General features: G+C 44.6%; 1 protein-coding gene across 4 annotated transcripts in view; it reads left to right on the top strand.

Moving 5' to 3' along the window:
* LOC147443741 (uncharacterized) overlaps positions 1-24850 on the top strand; it is a 125076-nt gene that overhangs the window by 20097 nt on the left and 80129 nt on the right. Inside the window, exons 2-4 of one of the 4 annotated variants that reach the window (XM_086526537.1) lie at positions 10873-11010; positions 21351-21413; positions 23059-23347. In XM_086526537.1, the coding sequence (XP_086382663.1) occupies positions 10873-11010; positions 21351-21413; positions 23059-23347 (490 nt within the window). Of the gene's footprint in view, positions 1-10872; positions 11011-20945; positions 21158-21350; positions 21489-23058; positions 23348-24850 lie in introns of those variants that run through there. The other 3 variants (XM_086526539.1, XM_086526540.1, XM_086526538.1) reach the window with 3 other exon arrangements.

The raw sequence follows: 24850 nt of genomic DNA, 5'->3' as shown, positions 1-24850 counted from the left end.
AAAAAGTGAGTGGATATTGTGTGTGCAAGTGATTGAGACTGAGAGAAGGAGAGAGAAGAGATACGACACCGAGAGGTTGTCAAACCCTCCTCCGAAGGCCCCACTCGCGTCGGCGAGAGTGGTCTACTTTGATTGCATAAAGGTGTACAATGCGTATGCAATGGACTGATGCAATGGTACTATGCCGATGACGACGACGACGACGACTTGATGGCTGAAATCTGGGATCTTCTAATCGCTGATTTTTGGGGCTGTTTCGGTGGCTGAAAATGACTGTTTTGACTGCGTTTTTATGGCTGAAAATGGGGGATTATCTGCAACCAACTTGGGGGAATCTGCTACTGTGTCATGGCTGAAAACCTGCGTGGATCTGATGCGGTTTGGGCTGAGAATCAAAAACGCTGGCTGGATATGTCTTGCCAAAAACGCTAGGCTTGTCTGCATCTTCAAAGCAAAACGCTGATGTGCCTGATGATGCTTTGCTGAATTCAATGAAGAAAACGCTGAATTTGCTGCTTATGCTAGCGTTAGTAAATGGCTGAAATCGTTGATGATGATCACGAGTAAAAACGCTAATGCTGATGCCTGTGGGTCGCGGGAAAACACCAAGGTGATGGATCTGTTGCTAGAGAAGGAAAACGCTAGGGAGGTCTGGGGGTATGGCAAGGTTGGGGGTCCAAAAATGCCAAGTTGCTGAGGTACTGCTGAGAAGTTGCCTGTTGACCGGGAAGCTCCTGCTGCCTCTTCTGCCAGAAAGTGCTAACTTGGGTTTGCTTATATATTAACTTAGCAAAATACCCCACCTACTTTTGTTATTCCACGGACACATAGGGTTGGGATGTGTCACGTGACATCCACTCCTTTTCAAAGTGAGGTATTGGTACCGAACTGTATGGCGTCGAGGGAGATCGCCAACAGCATCCGGAATCCTGGAAGGGACTCTTCGCCGGCCCACTCTGATGTGTGGGTCGTGTGGTACTTGAACTTCATAAAGGTCTGCAATGCTTGCTTCTTTGGGCCGCGCGGAAGAAAGGAGATTCAGAAGACTTTGTGTCGCTTGCAAGAAAGGAGATTCCTTCACTTTACATGGAATGGGTATGTTCATGGTTTTGTGTTGGAGATGGTTTCAAGAATTTTCAGCCATGGAGATTCTTGAAGACGAAAGAAGCAGGACTCTAGACGAAGTTGAAGCATCAAAGGAGCCACAGAAGACTTTGACTAACTTCGAGGCGGGCTCTCTCAACAAGAGAGGGACTGATTACATCATGCATACTACCTGGGTCAAACAATATGACAAAACGGTGCCCCGACGTACGACCATAACATTTAATGAGAGAATCATCAATGGGAGGGTCCCGAGAAACTTTGGGCACAACCGTGTTATCATTCATTGCATTGACAGATGTAGTGGGTGCTGTGGGTTCTTTAGATTCATTCGATTCACGCTTCGGACATGTTCTTTTTATGTGACCCTTAATGTGACAATGAAAACAACGACCTTCCTTAGAATGAGTGCTTTGTTCTTCCGACGTGATGTATCCTCCTACAATTCCTTGTGCTACCTTTTCATCTGGAGTAAGCTTAGGTTTAGCAGTTGTGTTAGCCTTACCCTTAGATTCATTGGAAGAATTCTTTGATGAGATACTGTTGGTAGATTGGTTAGAAGAGTTATCATTCTTACCATTCTTACCGTTCTGAGAAGTCTGCGAGGTACTTGTGGAAGTCTTGTTCTCCTTAGGCTTTCCCTTGTTGTGCTTCATCTCCTGTGCGGGAGCAATCGCTACTGCCTTGTTGAGATCGATTGGATCGAATACCTCGACATCGTACTTGATATACTCGTCCAACCCAAAGAGAAAAGCCTCTTTGTGCTCATCATCCGACATGCGTAATTGGGTACCTAGCTGCAAAACACGATTAGAAAAAGACAGAACCGGCATACCATTTTGCTTGAGAGCGCGCCAATCGTCCTTCAATCGCGCAAGGTACTGAGGTGGCATAAACCGTGCCTTGAGCTTGTCTTGGAAATCAGCCCAACTAAAAGAGAGGGACGTGAAATCGTCGGCTGCCTCTAGGTGCGCGGCTAGCTGTGCCTCTTGCCATGCATGGTACCAATTAATGGCATCACCGGCAAGGTACATAGCTGCCGTCAAAACTTTGCTATTGCTTGGCTTCTTAGTTGTCGCAAAATAAGCATTAAATTGATGCAACCAAGAGTCAAGCAGAGTTTACATTGAATTTTCACTTGCAACTACCCCATCATTCTCTCAAGGATGTCCTCCCTAAGGACCAACTGCAGACTCTCGGTCTCACTGCATTAGCAAACGTAGATTTACCCACTGATGTGCCGGGAGCTATGATGCATGAACTTTTGAACCGTTTTCCCAAACTACGGGGACACAACTTTACAGCTACGCGGATTGGCCATGCTCTCGGAATGACCACCTTTACGTCTTTGAAACCGACCACCCGCACATACTCCCAGCTTTCCAAAGATGCCACAGTTCAAGCCTGTCAAGAATTACTACAGACTGATCACCCCGAATATTCAACAAACAAAGAGTTATGGGCTATCTTCAAGTATAATTTTTTACTCAAAGATACCAGAGAGTCGAAGAAGAAGCGTTGTGATGTGCCCTCTCTGTTTTCCCACCGTGAGGGACTCTACTATATGATCCACACTATACCTTGTGGATTTCACAAGATTCTGTACACATCCTTACAAAGCAGGGCCAAAAGATTTTGAGCACAGGTGCAATATGTCCAGTGGAGTTTTTAATGTTTTGCAGTGCCGATGTTGGCTTGGGTAAGATGTAGATACATATATGCAAGGAAAAGTCTTAAAAGAAAAAGGCAAATTTGTGGCCAACACGGTCGACCCAATACTTGAGACGAAAAGAAGAAAAGCGCTAAAGTGGTGAAGGATACAATAGAATCATTAATATCATTGCCAGTATCAGAGAGTCAACAACCTTGGGTGAAGCACCCTGTCCGCCGAAATTGGTCTGCTCCCGCTCCTTCTGCTCTAGCTACTATTGGTTCTGATGGGCCAGTGATATGCTCAAGTGTTTTAGATCAACCGATACATGTCCTATTTACACTTGCCCCATCTTGCCCTCCCTCTCCCATTTTCACTCCTATCAAAGTGACTACTTTACCTATCCCCGCTGCAGTCGCTTCCTCATCTATACCCATTTCGGTTACACCCACTCCACCTGTCTCAGCTCGACCTCCTAGCCATCCTGTTAGTTCACCACCAAGGGACCTTGTCCAACCAAAAGCTGCTGTGGGATCTTCAACAGTAATGGACTCTACCTCACTTTTTTGGCTATTTGGGGATATACTTGTAAGGTGCAGCGGAAGTGAATGTTGAACTTTGCTCGAGATGAGTGCTCCGAACTGTGCTCAAGGGTTCCTTTTACTTACGGAAGGGAGAGCCTTCTGTTCCTTTAGTGAGAGAGTGCAATGATCACAAACAAAGTGAATGACACTGCAAATGAAGGTGCTGAGAGAGAGAGAGAGAGAGAGAGAGAGAGAGAGAGAGAGAGAGAGAGAGAGAAGAATACGACACCAGACGGTTCTCAAACCCTTCTCCAAGGGCCCCCCTCTCTATGGCGAGAGACGTCTATGCTATTGATTGCACAAATCTAGTACAATGATCTAGATGCAATGGACTTGCCGACGATGTCGACGACAATGATGACGACGACGAGGACGGGCTGAAATCTGAAAACGCTGACTTTCTGCTGAATTCTAACACTGTGTCGGCGAGGACGGTGATGGCGATGATGATGCGCTAAAAATGCAGGTGTTGAAATCTGCGGACAATGGGCTGAATCTGAAAACGTTGGCTGATCTGATGGTACGGCGAGGATTTGTTGCAGGTAGGTGAGACATGCGAGGCGAGAGACTAGATCTGCGGTGTGTAAGTGCTGAAAACTGAAAATGCGGATACACTGGGGTTGATTTGACTTCGGAACTGCAAAACGCTAGGCTGAGTCTGCAATTGAAAAACGCCAGGAGATCTGTAGCAAAATGCCAAGGCTGATCTGCTATCTGTTGAAAACGCTATGCTGAATCTGTTATAGAAAACGCTAGGCTGATCTGCAACCAAAACGCTATTTGCTTCTTGTTGGCTGGAAAACGCTAGGCCTCCTGCCGGTCTTGCTGAGAAGATGCATTGCAAGTTGCTGGAACTTCTGCCAGAAAGTGCTAACCCTAGGTTTCTTTTATAGATGCTTAGCAAATTTGCCCTACCCAGTTTCCCAACAGTCACTTATTAAATAATAAGTGAAAAATGGATAAATAGGGAAAATGGATTCTGCGCACTGTAAAATGCTCATGATGGGTACTGATTGTCATGCTGATGATCATGCTGTGTGCAACTAGAGGATATGTAACTACTCTAAGTGCCTGGACATACACAACGTGCGCACAGGCTCACAAAGATGTCAGAACACTTCCTAAGCTGACCTGAACCCTAGATCTGAGATAGCTCGTCCACATGCGCATAGGGTTAGATGTGCATGTGACATCCCCTCCTTTTCAAAGTGAGGTACTGGTATTGAGCTGTATGGCGTCGAGGGAGAGTGCCTGGAATCTTGGGAAGTACTTGTCGCCGGCCCACTCTGATGAGTGGGTCGTGCGATACTTGAACTTCATAAAGGTCTGCAATGCTTGCTTCTTTGGGCCGTGCCGAAAGTGACACCAAATGATCTATGGCTGCTTCAATGCTCCAACTGTGTCTATGGACGTAGGTTCACCTTTATCAAGAATCTTCGAGGAGGAAAATTCTTGAAACCACTTCCAACATAAAAGCATAATCATACCCATTCCATGTAGAGTAACTGGAAAAAGACTATTCTTCCTAAAAGACCGTGCATGCAATGCAGATGAACAAAGTGGCGGAGTGGCAAACCGTTCACATCAGAATATTGTTATGGGCTCCCATTTGTGCTCCCATTTGTGACATACGACCTAATAAAATAGGAAAAACCGAGGAGAAAATAAGGAGAGGGCCCATAGGGCACCTGGCACCACCTAGAAAGCTGGGGAAAAATAGGGTAAGTCTGTAGGAGTATATATGTCTAGGAAAGAAGCAAAACCCAAGGACTAAACTAGGCTAGGAAAATCCTGACATGAGAAAACGGCGTCACTCAGGGCGGATGCAACCTCAAAACAGCCCTCACTTTGTGAGGTGCAACAGAAGAGTTTAAGGATTTAGCTTGGATCTAGTACTCCGCACAAACACAAGGTCACTAAAATTCACTTGAAAAGAGAAACTGAACTGAAGACAACAAAAGAGGAGAGAGGCAAAGAGAGACGAGAAAAGAGAGACTACACTGCATGTCGGGTCCCAACCACCCTCAAGGCCCCTCTTGCTCTATTACTAGAGTAAGTACTTGCTTTAATTACTTGCACAAATGCTCATACAATGGCTAAATGATGAATGTTGATGGTGAATGCTTCTTGCTGATGGGAACTTGATGTAGATGCTTGGTTCTGCGAGACTATGGGCTGAAATGCAAAGATGCTAGGGTTGGTCCTGATTTGCAAGTGAAGGTGTTGCTGGAAACGGCTACTGGATCTGAGGGTAGATGCTGAGGATGGACTGAAATCTGGAAACACTGGCGATAGGCTGAAAATGCTGGACTGAGGATGAAAACGCTTATCTGCTACTAATGATGAAAATGTTGGATTGAGGAGGAAAACGCTGGAGAAATGTGGGCTGGAAACGCTTGCAATGCTGGGCTGGAAATGTTGGGTACTGATGTTGCGAGTACTTTGCTACGAAGATGCAGGTTCTGACTTTTGCCTGAGAGCCTTGAGGTCACGTATTGTAAGGTGCAACGGAATGAATGTTGAACTTTGCTCAAGATGAGTGCTCCGAACTGTGCTCAAGGTTCCTTTTACTTAGGGAAGGGAGAGCCTTCCGTTCCTTTAGTGAGAGAGTGCAATGGAAACAAACAAAGTGGTGAACACTGTGAATGAAGGTGCTGAGACTGAGAGATAGAGAAGAGAATACGACACCAGAGACGTTGCAAAACCCTCCTCCGAAGGCCCCACTCTCTATGGCGAGAGCGGTCTACTTATGATTGCACAAATCTCAACAATGCTTGGACTTGCTGACGATGTCGACGACGATGAGGATGACGACGAGACGGGTTGAAATTCGAAAACGCTAAGGGCTGAAATCTGCAAATCTTTATCTGCTGAATTCTGATTCTATGTCGGTGACGATGTTGATGGCGACAATGCGACGACGACATGTTGAAAACGCAGATGTTGAAATGTGCGTTTTTCGGGCTGAATCTGCAAACTTCGCGGGATCTGACCGTGTGGCGAGGATCTGCTGCGGGAAGGTGAGATCTGCGAGGTTCGGGGGTTTACTGCGGTTACTGAATGCTGAAAACTGAAAAACGCTGATGTTCTTGATGTTCCGTCGTGGTGAATCTGCAAAACGCTGAAGTGTGATGCTGATGCAAAAACGCTAGGGCTGAAATTGGTCCTGTTGGTGCCGGTTCAAATGCAAAACGCTAGGCGGATCTCCAAAACGCTAGGTCATTGCTAGGGATGCAAAAATGCTAGGTTATCCGGGGGTGTCCTGTTGAGAATTTTCCTGTTGAGCAAGGTGCTCCTGCTGCCTCTTTTGCCAAATAGTGCTAGCCTAGGTTTGCTTATATACAAACTTAGCAAAATTGCCCTACCTACTTTCCAAGAAAAGTCACTTAATAAATAAGTGAAAATGTCAAATAGGTTTAATGCACTGGAAAATTCCCCTGACGGATTTTGATGGATTCTGATGGGAATGCTGATGATCATGCTGTGTGCAACCGGAGGATATGCATCTAATGTAAGTGACTGGTCATGCACGGTCTGCAAACAGACTCACAAAAGTGCCAGATCACTTCCTATTCTAGACTGACTTGATGATACTGAACCCTGGTCATGATGTAGCTTGTCCACGGACACAGGGTTGGATGTGTCACGTGACTTCCCCTCCTTTTCAAAGTGAGGTATTGGTACCGAATTGTATGGCGTTGAGGGAGATCGCCAATAGCATCCGGAATCCTGGAAGGGACTCTTCACCGGCCCACTCTAATGTGTGGGTCGTGCGGTACTTGAACTTCATAAAGGTCTGCAACGCTTGCTTCTTTGGGCCGCGCCGAAAGCGACACAAAGTCTTCTGAGGCTCCTTCGATGCTTCAATTCATCTAGAGGCATGCTTCTTCCTACTTCAAGAATCTCCATGGCTGAAAATTCCTGAAACCACTTCCAACACAAAAACATGAACATGCCTATTCCATGTAAGGTGACTGGAAAAAATCTCATCTTCCTAAAAGACTGTGCATGCAATGCAGATGAACCAATAGACGGAGTGCGAAACCGTTCACCACACACATGTAAACAATGAGATTGAATCTTGTCTTGCTGATCTAAATCAATCAACTGTCGCAATTCACAACGAAAATGCCCATGCTTGGTGCTCATACTTTCTTGTGCTTGCTCTACGAATGTGTCATGCCAAGGAAGAGACATGGAATGTGACTTCCTTACAATACATACTTTTCAGCTTTTCATGAACAATCCACATACATCTGTGCTCATTTATGAGTGAAACGTGCTCAACGTACAATGTCATGCCTAGGAAAAGGGATCACATAAAGACGTTGACTAAAATACAGGAAAGGATCACGAATGAAACACTTCAACAATGCGTGCTGACTAATCATTCGAACACATAGTACTTCCTGTAAGGGTTCTTTGGACCTAGGCTCGAGAGCCAAGATCGGTTCTTCGTGTTTGATTGAACATGCCGGGGGGGGGGGGGGGTGCTGTGGACCTCGACTCGAAAGCCAAGATCGATTCTTCGTGATTGATCGAATCTGCAATGAGGTTAGCTTCACTAGAGAAAGTATCCACTAAACCATCATTCTTGTGAACAATCACATCATCTTCATGCAAATCTTCATGCTCGTGAGAAATCACATCTTGATCATCATGCAAATCATCATGCTTGTGAGAAATCACATCTTGATTATCATGCAAATCATCATGCTTGTCATTCAAATCATTATGCAAATCCTATGTGTCATGCTTTGGAGAAGAAGAGATTGAGAGTCTCCTTTTCCCGAATCTCTTCAATCTTCGCCTGCACATTAGAAATGAGAGAGGAAGAATGAACAACGTTCTTGTGATCCAATTCTGTTTTTCTTTTTGCGTACTTGCGATCAAATTCTTTGGCCTCCAAGCGTAATTGCTCGCGCTCACGCTCCATGACTGCCATTCTTGCTTCGTGCCACGTTGTCATCATGTCCATCATCGTCTTGCACCAAGCCTCCATAGGATCCGGTGCAATCCTTGGTGTAGATGGGGAAGGGGGAGGGTCAGAAAAACCTCCTTCGTGGGGGAAATTCTTCTTCGCTACTTTCATGGTCACCACTCTCATGCGAAGTATCCATTCTGCTTCCAGTGATGACCATACTCTGAAGTCTTGGGTTCTTAAGTTCATGAGGAACTTGGGTTCTTGTGGGTCTTGGGTTCTTGGGTTCTTGGGGGTCTTGAGTTCTTGAGGTTCTTGAGGGTCTTGAGGTTCTTCTTTCGCTTGCAATATGTGTTTGAGAAGGATCTTCTCTTCTCCCGAGTTCTACTCTTTTCCGCGGGCGCACTCCTTGGTGGCCTTGCGCTCACACCAAGGTTGCTTTTTCCCACTTCACGTCGATTTGCCGGCCGCTAAGTGCACGGTCCGCTCTCAATGAGTGAAAAGAGGCACAAGGGGAGGCTGGACAAGCCCTTCTTTCTTGGGTTTCCTGTCACTCTTCAAAAACACGATTAGGAATCGACACGCCCAAGTGAGCTTGGGTTCGTGCGACCTTAACAAGCATTTTTTTTTTTGTGGTTCTTTCCTTGAGTGATACAGAACACTGCCAAAGCTCTGATACCAATGTAAGGTGCAGCGGAATGAATGTTGAACTTTGCTCAAGATGAGTGCTCCGAACTGTGCTCAAGGTTCCTTTTACTTAGGGAAGGGAGAGCCTTCCGTTTCTTTAGTGAGAGAGTGCAATGGACACAAACAAAGTGGTGAACACTGTGAATGAAGGTGCTAAGACTGAGAGATAGAGAAGAGAATACGACACCAGAGACGTTGTAAAACCCTCCTCCGAAGGCCCCACTCTCTATGGCGAGAGCGGTCTACTTATGATTGCACAAATCTCTACAATGCTTGGACTTGCCGACGATGTCGACGACGATGAGGATGATGACGAGACGGGTTGAAATTTGAAAACGCTAAGGGCTTATATCTGCAAATCTTTATCTGCTGAATTCTGACTCTATGTCGGTGACGATGTCGATGGCGACGATGCAACGACGACGCGCTGAAAACGCAGATGCTGAAATCTGTGTTTTCTGGGCTGAATCTGCAAGCTTCGCGGGATCTGATTGTGCGGTGAGGATCTGCTGCGGGAAGGTGAGATCTGCGAGGTTCGGGGGTTCTCTGCGGTTACTGAATGTTCCGTCGCGGTGAATCTGCAAAACGCTGAAGTGTGATGCTGATGCAAAAACGCTAGGGCTGAAATTGGTCCTGCTGCTGCCGGTTGTCCTGTAAATGCAAAACGCTAGGCTTATCTTGTCCAAAATGCTAGGTCATTGCTGGGGATGCAAAAATGCTAGGTCATTTGGGGGTGTCCTGCTGAGAAGTTGCCTGTTGAGCAAGGTGCTCCTCCTGCCTCTTCTGCCAAATAGTGCTAGCCTAGGTTTGCTTACATACAAACTTAGCAAAATTGCCCTACCTACTTTCCAAGAAAGTCACTTAATAAATAAGTGAAAAATGTCAGAAATAGGAAAAATAGGTTTAATGCACTGGAAAATTCCCCTGACGGATTTTGATGGATTCTGATGGGAATGCTGATGATCATGCTGTGTGCAACAGGAGGATATGCATCTAATGTAAGTGACTAGTCATGCACGGTCTGCGAACAGACTCACAATGTAGATCACTTCCTATTCTAGATTGACTTGACGGAACTGAACCTTGGCCATGCTGCAGCTTGTCCACGGACACATAGGGTTGGATGTGTCGCGTGACACGTATATAGGACTTTCGGGCTGGGTCTAGCAATGATTTACCGAGCCCCAGGACCTTGTTGAAAGAAGTGCTTACTATTATTAAGTGACTTAAGGGACTATTTGTATGCCTGACTTAAGTGACTGCTCATATGCCTATATGCTGAACTGACTGTACTGTGCAAAAGAGGGTACGTAACTATGTCCTTCCTAAACATGCATGTCCTCCTAGAGGCTCACAAAGTGCCAGGGTAGGTCCTAAGCTAAAATAAGACTTACGATTGTAGCATTAGCTTGTCCACGTGGCTCAACTGCAGTGCGCACGTGACACACTCCCTATCACTTGTCCTTGGGAGATACCGTGACTGATTGGACGAATCCTGTGAGGTGCCATAACTCTTAAGAATTGTATGTTTCACAATTTAATATTGTGAAGTTGGTTGCTACTATGTCTTTTGTCTTCACCTCTGATCTTCAAATTTCAAGGGGATTTCAAGGCATATTTTTGTTTATAAAAAGCGTTATACAAAACCTGTTACCACTGCAGAACATTCGTTAATTCACAATTGAGCAGGATGAAACCAGACTTCAAACTACTAACCCCCTTGTAGATTTGCACAAAACGCCTTTCTTTTCTATGAGCTTTTGAATTGTCTTTAAGCTTAGTCAAAGTCATATCCTCACTGTCTTGAGGTTTATCCAGCTAAGGTCAGTGGCAGGAAATTGCTCAATGCTAACTGAGGCCTAGTTAAGTAATCCACTTTCATCAACAAAATTATTGTTGAGTCCACTTTTTGTCTCACTCTGCAGGATTTGGATGGGGACATGTTGAAGAACCATTCGAAGTCAGTTTCGTCTGCTGTTCTCAAGGACGTTACTAACAAAAGCTTTCCATGCTCGTGCCTTCCTGATGAAACAATGACTGGTACATTATACGAAGGTGTCGAGGTGAGTGCCTTTGCTAGTTGGGTTAAGTACTAGAGGGAGATCCTAGGTTTGTGGTGATTGAGCACCGATGGTTTATCTGGAAAGAGATGCTAGAGCTATGTTATCATCCTGGAAACATCCAAGAGCATGCCTTACCAGTGCAATTCAATCTGATGACCACTGCTCCCATGCGATAGGTGTGGGACGTGGACGTGTCAAAGGGACAAGAAACTGAAAGTACATGTCCTTTTGGCTTTGTTTTCCTTCGAGAGCGGAAGAGAAAGGAAAGATCCACTGGGTGGGAAAGCAAGCATTACCCTCGTTAAGTTGTCCAAATCTATATGTCTTCAGCAAAGATAATCTTGCCACAGGCTGCAAGCACATCTAATATCTTTGAATGCATGATACAAGTGTATGCAGAGAAGGGAAAGCCAAAAGGTTAGGTTTAATAAAGGCTTTCCAAAGCAAGACTGCTCCTAGGGGTCTTACTTTGACAGATTGATGGGAGTATTTTGTCTCTCTTTGTTTGGGCAAAACGAAAGGAAGGGAGCACTTTATTAATACTTGGCTCACTTATTCGATCTTTAGGAGATGAGGGGCTGTGCACACAGCAGACAATAAATGTGATACGGGTCAGCAATCACAAGCTCTTCTTAACTTTGTCCCAGTACTTAAGAGAATGGAGAGAGATAAGATGATACATAAAGGTATTCCCTCTGGTAACCCTCCTCTGCAAGGGATAAAGTTGCTTGATACAAATCACGAGCGTATTTGCATGACCCTTAAATATTTGAAGGTGACTTGGATCCTGACACGAATTGAGTTGCTCTTTCATCTATGTGCAATCCATTATTGAGGACTATGGAAACCGTTTCTGATGCGGCATAGTAGAATATTGGATGCCGAGCATTTTAATCACACTTAATCTGCTGATTGTAGATCTTTAGATCTTTCACCCCTACCGAGGAGATAGTCTATGTGTTTCTACCAAATCTTGTTTGTCAGACAATGATGAGTGAAAGTTCAAACTAAGGAAAACTTGAGCTAGGCAAATTGCTTTACCGAGAAGGACGGCTACTCCAAAATTGTTTCAAGAGTTTGCATCATGCAAGGCATCTGGATTCCGTCAATGGGTCAGGTTGTGAATTGACAACTGCAAAACACACTCAGCACATTAATTTGCTGGTTGACCTTGAGAAGACCGCTGACACATCAGTTGCTTTCATATGCATGTGATTCATCTACAATAATCATTTGCAAACATTCGCAAACATTTGTAAAGGTTTGAATATTCAGTTATACTATGAGGCTTTCAAACTTTCCTCTTGGTCTTTCATGAGTATTGCAGTTTGTATACATTCTTGATGAAGTGTGGCTAAAATATTTTGATTGAGCTCAAGGGTTCAAATCATAGTTGAATCTCAATGACACTCATTTGCGTTGAACTTAAAAAAAGCCTATGCTTTGACATGGTGGAATGTGGTTTGATTGCGATGAAAATTGAGCTCATGGATCTGGCTACAAAATGAGGATTATTATCTAGTGATTGTATGCCCAAAGTAAATCACCTGGCAATTTGGGTTGGAAAACGTACTCTTTGGTTGTTTGGTACTCATGGATCATCTCGCAAATAGATTTTATGGTATATTGTGAGTCGTGACACAAGCTCATGCTGAAGACTCCATGTTCTTTCCATGGAACTTTCAGTCAGTTGTTTGGGTTGTTAACAAAATGTCTTGGCAACAAGTCACAAAGTTATCAAAATTAGATTCCTTGAATGGCTAAGACTGACATTCACTATCATGAACAACAGAGATAGTTAGGTATGTGGGTTATCCCAAGCATGGAAGAAGCCACTTCTTTTAGTGAATCTTTAACTAAAGTTGGTGTAGTTGTCCACCTGCCTCTTACTCTCCTAGCATGTTTATGCATTGTTCAAGCGATTCATGTTGTCTCTCTGCTATATTTTTTTGTCCTTGCTATGTTGGTCACAATGTCAAATTGATGCCTTGAAGCCTATGGTCTGAGACCACTTTTGGAAATCCAAACCCCGTAAAAGGGTTGGCTGCAGCTAAACTATATTCTCCCAAAAGATGGGGTGGACAGGATGAACCTATCATCATGTATTGACAAGAAAAGAAGCCCTGTTGCTTACTTTTATGCAGCAATAACAGCCATGGTCTCAAATGCTAGCCCTGGTCTGATAATTAGTAGAATTGAAGGGTTTTTACCAATTTATGGGACCCTGTCCAATGGGGCCCAAGTGACTAGGGTTAAAAAAAGCAGGACACACACACAAACTCTCTTGCATGACAGATGATGACGTGGCAGGATTGTACGGACAGCCCGCAAATCTCGCTGACAAGGCCATGTGGCAGCATTACGGATTTTCGTGTTCTGCGCTGCAGCATGGTGACGTGGCAGCATTCATGTTTTACATGCTGGCAGATTTTGGGTCAGATGCTTTTGGACCAGATGCTTTTAGACTTACTGCTTTTCATGTAAACTGCTTTTGCGGCTAGGGCCTTTAAACATGTGCCATGGGCTCATTCTTTGGTCCTGTGTCAAGAGGGCGAGCAGCTTGCCAATGGCGAGGACGAGGGCCCTAACCTCTGAAGGACGAGAGCAGCTTGCCAAGGGCGAGGACGAGGGCCCTAACCTCTAAAGGACGAGGGCGAGCTGTGCCAAGGGCGAGAGCTAGCTGCCTACCAAGGGAGAGGGCTAGAAGAGCCAAGGGCGACCAGACGAGACCAGTGCCAGGGCGAGGACGAGAGCAGTCAAGTCAGCCAGGACGAGGGCTAGGACTTGGTGACGAGGGCAAGGCCAACCAGGGCGGAGGCCAGACCTCAGCTGGTGAGGGCCTTGACTCAGTGCTCGCTCTTTTCTTCTCTCTCGGATGGACCAACCAGTCGAGGATGGTGATGCAAGTGGCTTCACCACGCCACAAAAAATGAAAGCGACATTCAAGTGGAGGAACAGAGATAGCATACTCTCGCCAAGCTCATTGCGGGCAGGGAAAACCGTCAGAATCCAAGATGATTTAATGATGGAGAGGGTTCAAGTGATGATTAAATCTGAGCTCAGCTTTATGAGAGATGACATTACGAAAGAGATGTACGCAAACGCAGAGAGTTATAAGAATTCTATGTATGCAGATATGAGGAAAGAATTCGATAAAGCGATGCTTGGTAAGCATGATGAGATGTATCTATCTGTGAAAGGGGAGATGCAGGCTCTAATACGGGCATAAGTGAATGTAATGGAATGTATTATGCAGAAAAAGTTGGATGAGGCAATTGCAAGCTTTGAATCTTGGAAAACCAATGTGGAAAAGTGCATGAAGGAAAAAGATGTAGTGATTGAAGAGCTTAAAGGGGAACTTGCAGCGTGCAAAATTATGCCCAAAACGGAAGGGGGAAATCAGCCCTCGATGTTAAAGGAGCTCGAAGATATTAAGGAGCAGGTGAAAATTCTGAGCGAAGGGGAAGAACTAAACTCGAAAGAGGCTTCCTCATGGGCGGAGCGCCTTTCTAAAACACAGGATAAAGTTGACGAAGCAGAAAAATGGATTGAAGGTGCAAAGAAAGGAAAGGCCCGGATGCCAGAAGCCGCACAGACTTCTACCATCATCAATATGACCATTGAGGAGGAACAGAAGAGGAGGACTAGAGCCCTCCATGTGCGTATTACTGGTATCAAAGACACCGAAAATGTAGAAGAAGAAGTGAAGGAACTCTTGCAGTGCATGGGCATCCCGGAACCTATGCACACAGGTGCTTGGAGAGTAGGAAAGAAGGGAGTGGATGAGAAGGGAAACGTCAAAGAGAAAGCACTTATTTTGCGTTTCCCGACTTTGGAAACAAGGAAGGAATTCCTGAAGAAGAGATCAGCACTTAAGAAAACTGGAATATTTATGGGGAATGACCTTACTTTAGCACAAATAGCACATATGCAAGAGTTGATGCCAGAGATCAAGGCAGCAAGGGAGAAGGGAAAAATTGCCTTTTACAGAGGAGGGAAAGTAGTGGTTTTGGAAAAACGCACAGCATGACGGTGCGAGACATATGGGACCACACTCCAGATGGCGGCATGGAATTGTAATGGATCATATAGGCTGGATGTGGGTGCCTTTGAAGATAGCTTCAGAGATAGAGACATTGTCTTTTACTCGGAGACACATAAAAAATCTGGACAGTTGATGCGAAGTGTGACTGGCTATTTATGGGAGACAGCTTGTTGGCCAGACGCTAGATCCCAGCATGGAAGTCGAGGTTGAGGGGTAGCAGTCTTATTCAAGGAAGAGTTGCAGCCGCTATTACAGATTGTCCGGAGAGATGACCAGGTGAGATACATGTGGGTGAGACTGAGAGCTGAGACAGGTAGATTCTTATACATTGCTATATGTTACTTTCCCCCTAGCACATCAGTCTATACCTCACCTAGAGGGCAATCCCCTTTCTCTATACTTGATGATGACATATGGGAGTTCTCTAGAGATGGAGATATCATTCTCTTGGGAGACTTTAATGCCAGGACGGCCAACTCCCAAACGGTATTTTATGATACCTCGGAGGAGATGCTTAGAGAGATGGATATATCGGAGATGGGACTTGACAGACACTCACAGGATAAAGAGCACACAGAGTATGGGAGATATCTCATGGAGATGACAACTACGCATGGTCTGGCCATACTTAATGGTCTAGAGATTTTTCCTTCGTCTTGGGGATTCACATGCTTTCCACACAGACATGGGGCCAATACAGTGGACTATGTCATGACTTCACTGAGCTTCATCTCTCATATTCAAGATCTCAGTGTGGGCCCTAGGCCTGTTGGAGTAGCAGTGGACCATGCTCTCCTGACTTTTTCAGTCTCTTTCCAGTATAGTGTCTCTCAAACACCACGGAATATTGCACACACACGGTATACTTTTACACCAGAGACGGATTCAGTTTATGTGGAAGAGATTTACAGACGGATGGGGGCAGCCTGCATATACAGTGGAGCAGATCACCACTTTATTGACGGAGATCTTGCATGGGGCAGCAGTAGAGGCATACCCACACACTCAACCAGATCAGAGAAGACGTTCTGGAAACATGCCTCAGAATAGTTGGTATGATGAGGAGTGCAGAGAGATGAGAGTTCAGATTCAGATCGATCTTATACTTGGAGTCATTACATATAGACAGTCTCAGATTGCCCTTCGGCGTTTAGTGCGACGGAAGAAGCGGGCCTTTTTAGCCCAGATGGAACGTGATTTGTATCAGCTCTTTTTGAGCTGAGATTCAAGTGAGGCGTGGCGTCTCTTCCATGAGCACTCACCTCCTCCAGTGATTACCTCTCTCGAGATTTGGGGTCAATATGCAGCATCATTATATACAGTACCTGGGCAACCACCATTACCAGACCCTCTAGAGCCATGTCCAGCCACAAGTACCTTCTTTACCACTGAGATGGTGAAGAACGCCATTGACAGGATGAGAACTAGGAGAGCATATGATCATGATGGTTTGGTGGCAGAGCACTTGATACATGCTAGAGATTTATTGTCAGAGGTTCTTGCGCGGTTGTTTAACGGTGTCATGTGTGATGGACTACCCGAGTCCTGGAGATTATCTACTATTGTACCTCTTTTCAAGGCAGGGGATCCCACGGTACCAGGGAACTATGATAGGGCACACATTGGCACGGTTGTATGCATCCATTCTTGAACAGCAACTGAGTAAATGGGCAGAAAATGAGGGCATACAAGCAGTAGGACAGGCTGGATTCAGGAGGGGTTTCTCCACTTTGGACCATATTCTTACACTCAGAGCCATTATTGAGGAGGGTCGGGCACATGGGAGATGGATGTATTGTTGCTTTGTGGACTTCCGCAAGGCATTTGACACAGTGCCGAGGGCCAGATTGATGCACAGGCTACTGAAGTTGGGAGTACCCACAGAGATCATATGGGGGATCATGGCTTTATACGACTCAGTGACTGGCCAGGTATGCACTCCTGAGGGGATTTCTGACATTGTTCATTACATTATTGGAGTGAAACAGGGGTGTCCTTTGTCCCCTACACTTTTTGGTATGTATGTAGATGAGGTCTCTGACTACATTGACAGAGAGGGTGACAGAGGCTCTCAGCTGGCAGGGACATGGATCCCTTTATTATTATATGCTGATGATATTGTGTTAATGTCAGAGTCGCCAGAGGGCATGCAAAGACATTTGGATGCATTGCACAACTTTGCAGAGGATAGTGGACTGTCTGTGAACCTTGGTAAAACCAAGGTTATGGTGTTTAACACCACACCATAGTCAAGAGATTGGCACCTACACTCGTATATGGCCAGGACACTGTGGAGTACACAGATGAATATACATATCTGGGGGTGATATTCACGGGACCGAGGTTTACCCTGAGGAGAGCAACAGAGACTAGACTATCCAGAGCCTATGCGGCATTATGAGGGCTAGAGAGGATGTGTTCGCAGGTTCAGTTTCAAGAACCACGAACAAAACTATGGCTCTTTGATACTTTGGTTGCTTTAGCTATGCTTTATGGGGTCCAAGTTTGGGGACCATCTGTGAATCATGACAATTGGAGGAACATGGAGAGACCCTTGGTATTTATGATATCCCGGATGATTAGAGCCAAGGCCTCTATACCACATGCGATTATTCGAGCGAAGGTAGCCGCCCCTCCTATAGAGATTGAGGCTCTTGCCAGATCAATGTCCTTTATGCACAGTCTATGGGATACACATAGAGGCAGATATACTAGACTGGCTCTTGAGTCCTCTAGACAGTTAATGATGTAGGGAGATGCATCATGTTGGTATGCACAAATGACCTCATGGTTTCAGAGGCATGGTTTCAGCATAGATAGATTTCCTCCCTTTCAGTATTCCCTGGATGCACCCTCCCGGCCAGTCACACGGACGGAGATCACTAGACTCATTCGTCAGGATCTTATACAGTTGGACACCAGGAGGACATGGGTAGAGCCGATACAGGAGTTGGGCACGAAGATGGCTTTCTACAAAGAGCACCTTCTCCAACTTTCAGGGGATGGGTTTGTGACTTGTCCGAACTACATGGACACTCATTTATCTCATGGTCTGCAATGTGCTATTGGTCAGATTCGCACATCCTCACACCAGCTGGAGATTGAGACCGGTAGATTCAAAGGGATACCACCAGAGTCTAGGATATGTCAACTATGCGGTAGAGAGCCAGAGACAGAGCTACACTACATATGCCACTGTACTGTGTATTATGAGATACGAGGGCGCTTCCATTGCTTATTCAGGGAGGGTTTTGGACCCCTAGATAGAGTCATGAGGTATCAGGACCAGAGATGCCTTGGCTTATATCTACTTGAGCTACACCGACGTAGAGACAGTCTGTTGGGGAGACATGGAGTACGACAGTCGCAGAGACAGATCACAGATTTCTTTGGATCGAGGGAGCCAAGAGACCAACCACCAGCACAGGGTTGTACCCGCATTCATACCAGAGGCACCCTCATTGATAGGGCGATTGAGCTCGGGAGATCGAGACGACCACGACCGAGACACAGGAGCACAGTACATCGACGGAGACTCCAGCAGAGGATCAGAGGCATTCTAGCACGACACCCAGATTGTCATCGAGGGCCTATTCTACATTTTCACATTTCACATTTCACACTTCATTTCAGTTTTCATTTTTACTTTCAGTACTTTTTGTACTTGTACTTCAGACATTGTATTAGATTCACCCCTTTGTATCTGATGGTCTCATAGGTCATTTTGGCCTTTTGAAGACGTTAATATATCATATATCATATCTGGCACGTCTCCCCATGGAAATATAGAGGATAGAGTACCAGTGTTGTACTGAGTTGAAGCAATATAAAGAAATTCTGAAAGGGGTGCTAAGATTTGGGGTCAATGCCCTCTTGGGGTAAAACTCCACCACTCCACGTCTCGTGTGTCGTGCATCTCTTTCAATTCCGTTGTTATTTGAAGTACTTAAAGTTGTTTAGTTTGTTTTTCCGTTGGCATGTGGTGCCCTCCAGTTACAGTGGTATCAGAGCTCTAGTCGTGTGCTTTTTTGAAAGCATACTGGTCCTACTAAAGAGCAGACTGAGCAAGATGGCGCTTCCAGATTTCACAAGAAATTTTTCTCGCTTTTCGAGAGAGAGAGAGATCCAAGGAAAGCTTTACAATTTCTGCAACAGTTTGACTACATCTTTGCCATGGAGAATTGTTCAGAAGAATCGAAGATCCTTCAAACCACCGTTTTTCTGAGAGGTAGTGCCATGGAGTGGTGGATGTCTTTACCTACCAAGCCACACACTCCACGGACTTGGCAAGCTTTCAAGAAAACTTTTACGCAAAGTTACATGACATTTGACATCTTTCTTCAGAGTACAGCTTTTGGCAGAGTGGGGTATTTTGAAACGCTTGCCATGGAAACCCTAGCAGATTACAACTTGAAATTTCTCGACATCTCTCAACAGGTATCTCTTCTCGAACCGATAGCCTTGGAGGCCTAGTGTGATTGCTATATCGATTTGACTACCATCACCGCTGTAGGAACACTGTCTCACCATGCTAAGGTCGGCTACAAATTTATGGAGAAAACCTTACCCTAATTTTTGGTGCAGGTCTCAGAATGGAAAGTCAATCGTCTTTTCGAGCTCCACTGACCTCGACAATGCTTTTTGAGTTTGATTTAGTAGTTTTTTGAATCTGTGTTTGACATCCTGTTCGAGAAATTGTATGGAGATACTGTTTGAAATGGATGGTAGCCAATTTGAATTGTTTGACTCTGGTTTTAATACTAGTTAGTGAGAAGTGCTGTTTGATAATATCTGAACCTTGGAATGAGGCAGACGGGATGTCTTGGGAGGGTTTTGTTGTATGCTTGAAAACCTGGGAACGACGCAGACACGATGTTTGGGGAGCGTTTCATTGTACGTTGGAAAACCTTTGAACGATGCAGACGGGATGTCTGGGGAGTGTTTAGTTTGCTTGCAATCTCCAAGCGACGTAGGCTGCGGTCTAGGGAGCGTTTGGTTGTACGAGTTCTCTAAGCTCATGCCTCGGACCCTTTTAGGTTATTTGCGGGGGAGTGATGAGATAGAGTAGCTACATACCGCAAACCGCCGCCTATCTCCGAGGAATGCTTAGCGGTGCTTTTTGTTGTGTCTTGTAACATGCATATGTGAGCATTTGTGCTGCATTGTGATGTGTTAATTGGGTGAGATTGTGTGGGGATGTAATTTTAGTGCATCAAGACGCATGTTACAAATCAACGTGGTTTGGGTGTGATGGCTAATTTTGCTATGCCAAAATCTCAAGAGCTCCGTTTTGGAATGAGAAAACTGAATGTCCCTTGGTAATTTTTGAGCTAACTTGAGTTGTTTTGCAGATATACGATAATCGTGGACGATTACTCTTCTTTCAAGAAGGGGGGATGTCACAAATTGCTGACGTGTCAAGCCATTGAAGACCTGAGCTGACCTGAAGATCCCGATCGAGGGGCCGAAACCCTAGAAGCTGCAAAAGGAGGAGTTCCCGCCAACTTACAGAACCTCGCCGAGTGGGGCAATTTATCAAAGGGTTTTTACCAACCTATGGGACACACAGACAAAAACACTTGTGTGATAGATGATGATGTGGTAGATTTATACGGGCAGCCCGCAAATCGCGCTATCAGGGCCACATGGCAACAATATGGATTTTCGTGTTTTGCGCTGCAGCATGGTGATGTGGCAACAATACGAATTTCCGCGTTGACAGATTTTGGGTCAGATGCTTTTGGACCAGATGCTTTTAGACTTATTGCTTTTGGGCCTAGGGCCTTTAAATATGTGCCATGGGCTCAATTCTCTGGCATGCTTCTGCGTGGAAGTGCAGAGGACGGAGTACCGACGTTGTATTGAGTTGAAGCAGCATAAAGGAATACCGAAAGGTTCGCCACGGTTTGGGGCCAGTGCTCTCTTGGGGTGGAACTCCGCCACTCCGCGTCTTCTGTGTCGTGCATCTCTTTCAGTTCTGTTTATTGCTATATTAAATCCTTTTTGATCTTCTGAAAAATGCTGTGGCAAAGATGGATCTCTCTGCTTGCTATTGATTGCAAGTTTGCAATCTCACAATGTGTTTAAGACAGGCCTTGGCAGGTAATTTCATGTTCACAAAGAATTAATTTAATATCATAGGCTTTCATAGATAATATGATGTTAATTTTCAAAAGTTAGTCTCTTTCCAAACCCTGCGCTTGAAACTTGTGTTTTTTGTACTTATGACGTATGGAATATTGTCTCTCTTACAAAATACATGACAAGGACAAATATTTACTTTTTATGTATACAGGATTTTAATCTGGGAGATGAAATTCAGAATGAGACATACGGATTGGAGTTCTTGCGGTCCAAGGTATTGGGAACGGCTTCCTTCATTATGGTTTATAATGGTCAGGCATTAAATATGTGCTTATGAGGTCCATAAAAGGTAGCTTGCCATCAAAGCTCTTATAATTCTGTTCGATTAATGACCTGGTAACTCTGGCTGGTATAAGTGATAAGTCAGCTCATTATTACTCTCTGCTGAATGCGGCGTAGCTAGAATGATGCGCTTTACTTGGTTGGTTGGGAAAGAGGTGCATAGTGGACTCGGATGTGGTTGTCAACCAACTCGTGCTAGAGGCTTTAAGTCACCCAAAACTTTGAGTTGTGGTCAGAGTTTGACCTCCTCAATGCATGCATATCTCCATAATAACTTTTCCGATTGGCACAAGACCAGAGGAATAACTGGGTGCTATCCCAACCTACATGCTAATGCGTGCAGGATGCCCACATATGTAATAGCACTCTATGCAAAGAGGGTTACTGACTTTCAAAATTAATTTAATAGACTTGTCCAGAAATGGAGGTCATGCAAATGGGAACACAATGGTGCTGGTACAAATTTCCCTAGGGCCTTCTAAGTTACCTTGGCTTTGAAGTTGTTGTAGCATGTTCAGTGTGGGACACAAAGCGAGTGTGCACATGACATCTTTGAGTAGAATCGGCACATTGTGTCACATGTACAAGAAGTGCATAAGTTACCTGTACAATCTTGACAACCACTGTGCAACTAATACATTATGCATCAAATGAGCCCACAATGGTTAGTTGGGTCCATTCAAATTTTTTATAATAGCCAACATCTTTATTGCATTGATGTTTCCAGCCATGGCCATTGCACTTTATGCAGAAGTAGTTGGCATGGATGAAAAACGCACACAAATCTAGCTCCCAACCTGTGCAATATAGACTTAAGAGGCCTTCGAAATTGAAACTTGTCAAAATTTAGGCAAAATCGGTTGTTGGTCATTTGCAATCCAGAAACACAGCTGTACGGAAATACTGACCTAATCCCATCTGATCAAAGAAGGGTGCTGATGATGCTGCCCCAGAAGCCACGTCTCGCTCTTGTGCCACATGTTAGAATCAAGGTTGCAAGAATGCACTCAGCTTGGTGAAGGAGAAGCTTATGAGCAAATTATACAGTGTGAGTATTAGTTTGTTTTCCATGTACAAAAATTATGTTAGCTGTAGAGTGATATGCGCATACATATGTATCTAGGAAGGAACCTCCTAGTGTGCTATGCGCAAAGATGAGCCATTCCTAATTTGTACCCATAGAATGCTTCTGGGAAAAACCTCCAAAGTGAGGGGCTGCCCTTTGTACAGATCACTACCATAGTGTGGTAAGAATGAAATGCAAGGAGAATAAAATGCATGGTGATTGTTAGTGGCTTCTTTACATAAAGGCTGAAACTGCCTCGCACTTTCTAGCAATATATGCCATGAATGTGTTCAGAAGGGTTTGTGTATGCGTAAATTATATTGCTTTCGGTTTCACACATGCCTAGCATATTATGGTAACAATTTTATGCAAAGGAAGAAAATGCTGGTGTTTGTAAATGGCTTCATCAAACTAAAGTTTGAAGTTGCCCAGCAATTTATAGAAAAGTCTGCCATGAAAGTGTTCAGAAGGTTTGCCAAATGTGTGACTTTATATTGCTTTCTGTTTGCAGGCTCTATTGCTCCAGTTATCATTATCTCAGACTCAGAAGACAACGGATCCAAATCTTCAATCTGAAGCCTATTGCAGGCTGGACTCTGAACGACCAAAAAACATGAAAGATCATGGCAATACGGTCTTTAACTTAGCTGGTCAGTCTCAATTATCAGAGAAAATAAATGCAGCAATGAATAGCAAGGAGGTTACTTTCACAAAGCAAGTTGTTTCTCCTGCTGTGTCTCAGAGCATTGGCTCAACTGATCTGTCTTTACCATCAGCTCAACAGTTGGAACCCATCAGAGGTGAATGTTCTTTTGTGTTTGGAGCACCTTTTGTGGTCAATTCTACTCTCTGGTACACTCAAGCACCATGAATTATCCACCTTACAGTACTACAGATGGTATCAGAGGCATGCCCTAAGGCATATAAGGCTGAATCCTTCCCTGTGCTAAAAAGGTTTACACTTAATAAACCCATATGCTTTAATAAGCACTTCATTAGGGAACCCTATAGGCCCCTAGATTGATTTAATACTTACCCTTTACTAAAAAGCAAGGAGGCTATTTGCTGCTTTTCTCCTGCCTTGTAGTTGAGCTATCAGGTCGTGCCACCAAGTGAGAAGTTGAGAGGCTCAGGGTGCATGCCACTATCAGCTTAATTGCATCACTTGAGGCTGGAATCTCTTGATTTGGTCCAGTTAAGCTGATTCTGCAGATTTGGACTGTGGTAGGCAGAACAAGCTCCATTCTCCTGGCTCATACACAATTATGCTAAATCCCTGGAGCCATAGCTGCAGTCACAAGTGGTCTATAACCTCCCAAGGATGAAGGATTTTAGAAGAAGTGCAGTTAGAGAACCGAGCACTCGGTTGACGGGTGTTCTGTCAACAAGTTAGTTTCTAGAAAACTATATCCTCTAGGCAATTCAGCCCAATCTCTTGGCACCAAGGCTCTACCATATTAGGTCTTCATCTGATTCGAAATCTCAAGCCTATTGGAGTTTGCAAGCTGGTGTTGTAACCTCTCCAAGTGGCTGCTCTATGCATTCTGCATAACTTTCAGCAAGCACTAAAAAGTGTCCTATCTCCTACTCAAAGAGAAATTTCTCTATCCTTTTTATTCTCAAGCTTGTTACTAAGGGGTCTACGTCTGCCTAAGGTCTTAAAGCATTTGGAGTTCTCTACAAGGAGGTGCAACCTCTGCGAGCTTCTACACAGTCGACTAGCTTGACAGTTTTGGGTAACTTGACGTTACATTGTTTTCACTTATAGCTCAAAGTTTTTTCAGGAATTTTTACTTTATGAAACCTCAGAGATTTATGTGTTTGTGCTCTACCTCTGTGAAGCCATTTGTTGCCAGCCTATGTACCTTAAGAGATATCAAAGTATGCCCAGTATTGCAGTGTATTCCCTGAATTGCATCCATGGAGATTACATTTTGTTCCTATTGCTGAAATGGGAATTAGACATTGCCAAAACACATTCGGTAAAATCTTTCAACCACTACACAAATCATTGTACTTGACACTATCTATCAAGCTCAAAGTTGAAGTCCAACGGCATTTGCAATAACTAACGCAAGGAGGAGCCTAAGGGTGGTCAAGGCGAGGGTGATTCCACTTACTCCAATTCCATGGGAAACCTATCCTATCAAAATACAAAGGGCAACACACCTTTCAAAGGAAAGAATTTCTCTAGCTACCCACAACTTTAGGTAAAAGTGGTAAGGTGCCCACAATAAAGGCAATCAGCCCACCACTAGTTATGTATTTGATCATCTATGTTGTAAGTCCTCAAGGCTCTTTTT

Source organism: Adiantum capillus-veneris, chromosome 13, assembly GCF_014529385.1.
Source record: "Adiantum capillus-veneris isolate H3 chromosome 13, ASM1452938v2, whole genome shotgun sequence".
NCBI lineage: Eukaryota > Viridiplantae > Streptophyta > Polypodiopsida > Polypodiales > Pteridaceae > Adiantum > Adiantum capillus-veneris.
This window is presented reverse-complemented; position numbering and strand designations above follow the sequence as displayed.